This window comes from Pelophylax lessonae (assembly GCF_965119305.1).
Source record: "Pelophylax lessonae genome assembly, chromosome: 1".
NCBI lineage: Eukaryota > Metazoa > Chordata > Amphibia > Anura > Ranidae > Pelophylax > Pelophylax lessonae.
The window spans coordinates 642123986-642131425 of NC_138768.1; the positions used below are offsets into that span (position 1 = coordinate 642123986).

The following is a 7440-nucleotide window of genomic DNA, read 5'->3' on the forward strand; positions in this document are numbered from 1 at the left end:
TCTGCACACCTAGTACATAAAGCACTGGAAGACAGTGATACACCGGTAAAAGATTTTTTAATTTAAATCTGCAAAGCAGATAATAAGAAAATCGTGACTTCTTATGATTGTTGTATGCATTTAATATTTTTTTTATTAGTAAGTAGAAATCTGGAATCTCAGTAATGATCCCACACAACAATATTTAATATTTGGCTGATCTTGTCCGGAAAAAGGGTGAATTGATTTTCTTATCTGATCCCGTATATTCCCCCATTTGAAGTTCTGTGGAGGGAGGTTGTCTACTGGAAAGGATGTTCATCTCACACAATTTTGTATGTTTTTGTGCTCATTTAGAAAACATTTACTGATCAAGTCATAAATGCATGAGATAACCACCCTGTAAGATGTCTAACCCTATATTGATGTGTTAGCCCAAGAAATAATGTCACACTAAATAAGTAACCTTACCCTTTTAGCTAAAGGTCTGCTTTAATACCATAATACAAAAAAAAGAAATGGTCTATGAGTGGCCCATTTAAAAAGTAGCTCTCAATTATCTTTCAACTTTGATTTTCTGAGAGAAGAAAACTGATTGGTTTTCAATGACTTGCCCCATCCTGCTGCTCTTTGCACAGTGTTATCAGAGCCCACCAGTATATAACCAGATTTTCTCAAATAATGCACTTTCCAGGATTGCTCTCAATTATCTTTTTAGCCAGCATTAATAAACAGACTGGATTTTTGTATGATTGTTTATAGCCATATCTAATTTATATGCATTTCCACAAGCCTATTTTGGTAGGAATTTGTTTTCTTTCCTTAGGAAACTCACCTGGGAATCAGTTTGAATAAACAAAAACTTAATTAGCGTAACATGACCTTGGAAAATAGCGCATGAGGAACACAAATTCCATCTTTAAAAATGTATCTGCAGCACTCAGTATCCTAATGCTGGTCGTTTTAAAATGCAATATTTGTATACTAACAACTTATTTATCCTGGTAACCTCATGCTGATAAGTTGAATAAATCAAATTTATAGCATTTCACTTCTGCTTCAGGCCTTAGTCCTTAATATAACCATTCATTCCATTAAGTACTTGCACAGATTTGTCTGTTAATTCCTTAATTGTACCATTAATTGAACACAATTCTGATAGGTCGTTACACTTACAACTAACCTCAGTTAGCTTTTTTAGAGTCATAATATATATATTTTTTTATTTCCAAACAAGATTTACTGAAAAAGAATTATTTGAAAATACAGTACAGAAATATATCAAGCATAGTTGTATACATCCAATGTGCTGCAACAATCAGTTGGATAAATGTAACAGGTACAACAGTTTGTCTGCCTAGGGGCTACCAGTGCTCAAAGATAATATATTTTTTTTAACATATTTGCCTTATAGATATTGGTAAGATAATTTGCTGAGTAAAAAATACATAACAAAACTTCAAAATGATTGCCTTCATTTATACAATATATATATATATATATATATAGGAGATATACAACGTAGGGTATCTATCTATCTATCTATCTATCTATCTATCTATCTATCTATCTATCTATCTATCTATCTATCTATCTATCTATCTATCTATCTATCTATCTATCTATCTATCTATCTATCTATCTATCTATCTATCTATCTATCTATCTATCTATCCATCTATCAATCAATCTATCTATCTATCTATCTATCTATCTATCTATCTATCTATCTATCTATCTATCTATCTATCTATCTCTCTATCTCTCAACATGCATTTAGCTTGTAGTATGTGATATCCAAATGTTACCAAGTCCTGTAAATAGCAGCATAGAATGCATTAAGATAAAAAAAAACCTTCTGACTTTACAACCACTTAAGGTACATTCTTATTTAAATTTGAGCTAAACCACATGTGAATTTCGGGGCCGCGGTAGCTCTTGCAGTAATGTGTTCAGCATAATGTTCATTATGGGACTCTTACCTTGCAAACTTCCCCCCTCCAGAGATGTTATGTCACTCCAATACAGGTGCTTCCACTTCTCCCAGTCTTCTCTGGGGTCTTTGGTCTTCCTGATTTGCTGGGCAGGGATGACCTAACTTCTTCCCATATGGGAGCTACCTTAGCACCTAAGGCATGCTTAGACTGTATTCGGAACTGGCAGGCTGATAGTCAAGGTAGAAGCATTTATGTCAGAAGGAACATACAGACGCTAATTAACTAAAAGTGTTGAGAATCTTCATTCAAGAAAAATAATGAATATTCATTTCTGTTATCCAGTCATGTCAAAAGCAAATCCCTGATTACTTCTTTCATGCGCACATGATCGGATAATTTAAGTGAGTGTTTGCCCTTTTGATTAAAGAGCCTCAACTACTTAGGTAAATCAGCTACACAAGGTCTCTTCTGTAATAGAAAGTTTGCTTTAAGCATTTTTTTTACCTAGTTTAGGACATTGGGCGTGCTACACACACCCAAAAAATGTCATCATAGCACACAGCACATTTGTAGCACTTCTAGTCATTCTGCCCTGCTGCCACATACCCCTCCCACTCCCTGGCACATCTCTGCTCTGATTAATTGAATGTGGGAGTTGTTGTGTACATAGATCAGCTCTAGCTGCTGATGCTGTCAAAAAAGTTGTCTGACTCAGTGTTTATCAACACTGTTTAGTCAGGAAATGGAGATATACTGTACAAAATAACAAAAGGATGAGCTTAAATCTTCAGATGATGTAATTTCAAACAAGTAAAATTATTTTTTAAAATAAAATGTGCCTCTCTTTAATCCTTTATTAAACCCAAACAGCTCTAAGACCTTCTTTTTCTGCATTCAACTAGTATTTTTCTGTTGATTTTTTCATTTGTTCATTTCATTTTTATTAACCATTAGTTTTGAAGCTTGTTTTTGTTTTTCTATTAGTATTGTTTTTTTTTATTTTTCTTTTTTTTAATGTTGCATTTTAAATAGTGCGAAATTAAAAGAAAAACAAGAAAAAACAAATAAACAGAAAAACAATTTACTTAATTAGCAAATAACTTTGCAATGTTTAGTACCAGAATCATAATTTAGTGTCATTTTAAACAGGACAAATTACAAAATAAAAGGTACACTTTTTTAGATTTTTTTTGTGTTTTTTAGTTTTTTTCATTTATGGTCTAAAGATGGAGAAAAGAAAAGTAATTTTTGAAGGAAAAGATCATGAAAAAAGGCCTTCCTTGTCCTTAAACAATATATTACTTTGTTATTTTAAGTATTGACAACATCATGGCTAAATACTGTTAACAGGTTCATAGCAGAAAAGTAAAAATTGCTGTTGCCCATAGGGGGATTACAGGTGTTAGAGGTGAAGTGGTTCATTTACTTAAGTTTCACTTTAACAATAAATACCACAGACTAGACCTTTTTTATGTAACACATGTAATAATCATATTTAAGTGGGATTGGCTACTGTCAAGTAAAACAGACATTTCCTTTTTTGATAGGCAAACTATGACTTTTTTCGGCAAGATGGTTACTTTTCGTTTTTTTTTTCCAAAACAAACTTCATATTTAGGTAACAAGAAATTGCAGCGCTCATTCAAATGAATAAAGGTACTACACTATGATGCCTTAATTTTGTCATTTGATGGTATAATTTGGTGGAATAAGCAGCACAGTGTCCCCTAAAAAAATCTTTTAGGTGAAGATCCTTAACAGAGGAAGCGGTCTTCATCTTCTATGCACCTATCCATCCCTGCAAAGTGTGCTTGCTGCATATTGTATGGCAGCGCATGCTTTTTGGTGAGCGTGCATTGCATGTGGGGAAGGCAGCTTGGATCACGAGTGTATACAAATTTTTTCACCAAAGGTGTTCACTTTGGTATTTTATTTTTATGTCATCATTTGATATAACATCACGTGACCCCGAGGAGGTGACACCTTTTTATATTGGATGTTGATGAGCACACCAGTATTAAACTACAAAGCTTGTTAACTATACTCTTGATTGAAACAGCACTTGCTTCTGGTGAGTTGTCACTTCTCTTGGGTATTACAGGGAGCTTTATTACTCGACTACTTTGGAAACACTTATGGACATTTACTGATCATTGGACTTTTCTAATAAATTAGTTCACTATTTTGTTCACTTTTTTGTTTTTATTTAACACCTTTTTATGAGCGCTGCAATTTTTTGTTACATGTATTGTGTTGAGGATTGTATATTTCTCTTGTTGCTAGGTGCTATTCCTATGTGTACCTTTTTTATACTGTTTTATTTCTGCTAAATATGAATAACAATTTGTGTATTAAACCATAACAGGATATACTAACAAGGCTGACCCACAAATAAAATATGTATGTCTAGAAGCCATGAAGATCCATTAGCATTTTATTTAAAAATATTTAGAATCATGCCGGCTCCCTCCCTCCTGGGTGCCTTATTAGTGAGTATAGTCTATCAAGATGAAAAAACAAAATCAAGATAATTACTGAAGATGTTAGCAATTTTGGCTGGAAGAAAACTACACAATACAACTCATTATTCCTCTGTACCTGTAAATCAGGATTTCACCCAATATTTTTACATATACATATTCCTCAAATTCATGTAATTCTAATTCCCAATAGTAAAACTGTTCTCTCTGATGCATACATGTAAAGCAGTGAATATGATATTCACCAAATATTCAATGCTGATATTCCTGGTGCATGTTTTCAATTACAAGGAATTATTAACCACCTATAAATGTGCAGTGAATGTCACATTCTTTGCGTTATAAATATACTTCTTTGTGTCTGGATTATTTTTCTGTTCAAACGGTTTTTATTAAGGCAGAAGGAATGTAGTACAAAACAATACCAATAGGTAATAGTGGTGCATAACAGATGAATACACGTCAAAATGACATTATGAACAGCAAGTAGTAGCATAACAATCAGGTTAAGGAATAGGAAAGGGGCAAACTGGGCACCTGGTATACAGGTACAAAGGATAAACACAGTGCATAAGGGCAGCTGAGGGTAGGGCAAAAAGGGAGGCCATAGTGCAGCAAAAGTTGGTGGTCCAGCCACAATAGGGAAACAAATTAGGTAGCGGCCAACTCGAGGCAATAAGGGGGGGGAGAAAAAGAAGGGAGAAAGAGGGGCAAGAAGGATAGGGGGGGGAAAGGAAGGGCAAAACAGTGGGGGGGGGGGGTTATGCGGGGGAGGAAGGGTGCCCGGAGGGAGTCCCGGGCCACTGATGTGGTTCAGATCGACAAAACCAGTAGGGAATCGGTAACCACAGGTCAAGCTAGTACAAGGGATTCATCAAAGCCTATCGGAAGACAGTTGTCAATCCATGGTTTCCAGAGCTTTTCGTAAGGTATAAGTTTATCCAGCAGGATAGCTTCGGTTTTAGCATGGATCATAGCTTGAGTGACTCTATTTTTCATGTCTGGATTATTTTATCCAATAAAATGTCTACTGCAAAACTTTTGCTATTTTTGTGTATTGGCACTTTCGTAAAAAAGTTGGAGCTGAATTAATAATGATTTTTTTTTATACAAGCTCAATAAACAATATTCTTTAGAAAGTCCTTGTCACTTTGGAAAAAATATAGGAAGTGCTTCTATAATAAATTAACTCATTAGTGCCAAATACCACATCATGTACCTGTAACTTTTTGGGATTGATTTACAAAAAGAGTAGAAAATATTCACATAGCTTAAAGAATAAAGCAAAATTGTTTTCACTTCGGCCATCTAAAAATGAAGGAGGTAAAATCCAGTTTTTTTTTTCTTTTATATATTTACTGGGTATCCACAGTAAACACAGCCTCTCTGTATACACTAGACTCTACTGAATAATACATTTCTATTAAAAAGTCAGCATTCTCTATTGCTTTAGTAAATCAAATCTAATGTGTGTGCACATTGAAATATTGAATTTTAACCTTTCTCTTTTCTGTTGTTTTCCCATAGCACGAAAAAGGATATGCTAGTCAATTCTACTGGACTGAAGCAGCATGATTTGCACAAGTTGACCAACAAAAGCATCAACTTAACAGAATCATTATCTTGGCCATCTAGTGTGGAATCCCAGAAGGATTATAAGTCTGCTGCTGAAAACGTGTCCAATATAAGGACCTTTCTGCTCTCAGCAGGCCTGAGAAATGAGTTGAAATGTGAAGGAGAACTGTTAAAACTGTGGAGGCGACGGACTTTGCCTCACTTATCAGTGTGTGCCTGTTTACAGCACTATATATCTTTCTTTCTCCAAAACATCACTGAGCCCTTTAGATGTTTATAGTCACCACAAGAAGCCAATCGTACAGATAGAACCTGCATTACAAATGCAATATCACTGTTTTAAACTTGACTGTTTTATATTATTTTTGTGTGATCAAGTGTTTCCCAGATTATCCAAACTTTACAAGAAAGATTGTGATCATGTTTTTTTCACCCATGGGTCATTAAAAAAGAAAAAAAATATATTGTTTATCCACAGACCCATGGAATCTCAGAAGACATTCTGTAGTTTATACACCGTGTTGCAAAGTGTTTACTGTACTATTTCAAAGCTTCTAAATAAATATAAAATATATATATTATATAATTTTCTGAAAAAGTGGTACAATTTAGTTGATTTATAAATGATTTACACCGCCCATGTGATGAAAACATAAGAAAATTATTCAGGTCCTAAATTATTTATTGTTAATATAATTATTAAATAGTGTTTCATAATTATAGATCTGGACCAATTCCTGTTCTCCATGTCAAAAGAAGCTGTAGGCTACATCAATTTGTATGGAACTCTAAATACCAAAGATGCAGCTTTCAAGATTGAGCACTATGACCTACTAAGGCATATTTTGATCTTCCTTATTTTATCCTGTGGATTTTATTTTAAAAGTATGTTTTATAAAAAAAAAAATTAAAAAATAGGATTTGATCTGTAAATGTTGTTAAAAACAACACTGGTTAATCTGTACAGTTTGAAATTGTAAAATATGTATCTGAAGATTACTATTTTGAAAAACTAGCCCCAAATCATATAACTTACACGTATCTTTCTCTAGCATAGTTTTGTGGAAACTTGAAATATATACATATATATATCTTCTAATCTTGCCTAGAAATGTTTTTTAATAGACGAATCATGAAACATAGTGTTTTCAAATTCATTTTTTACACAACAAGAATTGAAGCTAGGACCATTTCACATATTAAACACTTCAATATTATCTGTGTGTATGATAATATTTTTTCATGGTAAAAATTGTAATATATCTATATATATAAATATATATATATATATATATATATATATATATATATATATATATATATATATATATATATATATATATATATATATATATATATATATAAAGAGTAATATGTTTTATTAAAGACAAGTGGCTCATAAGGACAATCATTTTAAAGTTAATTTTTACTTCCATGTCAAAAGGTTCAGCTATCATCAAAATATTAAA

General features: G+C 33.0%; 1 protein-coding gene across 2 annotated transcripts in view; it reads left to right on the top strand.

Moving 5' to 3' along the window:
• The window catches only part of PCDH10 (protocadherin 10), a 99093-nt gene extending 91928 nt beyond the window's left edge, over nucleotides 1-7165 (top strand). The window contains exon 6 of one of the 2 annotated variants that reach the window (XM_082267743.1): nucleotides 5924-7165. Coding sequence is in view for 1 of the 2 variants with exons in the window: in XM_082267742.1 (XP_082123868.1) it covers nucleotides 5924-5943 (20 nt within the window). In the remaining variant the exon portion in view is untranslated. The remainder of the gene's footprint in view (nucleotides 1-5923) is intronic. The other variant, XM_082267742.1, reaches the window with a different exon arrangement.
• Nucleotides 7166-7440: the final 275 nt, after the last annotated feature.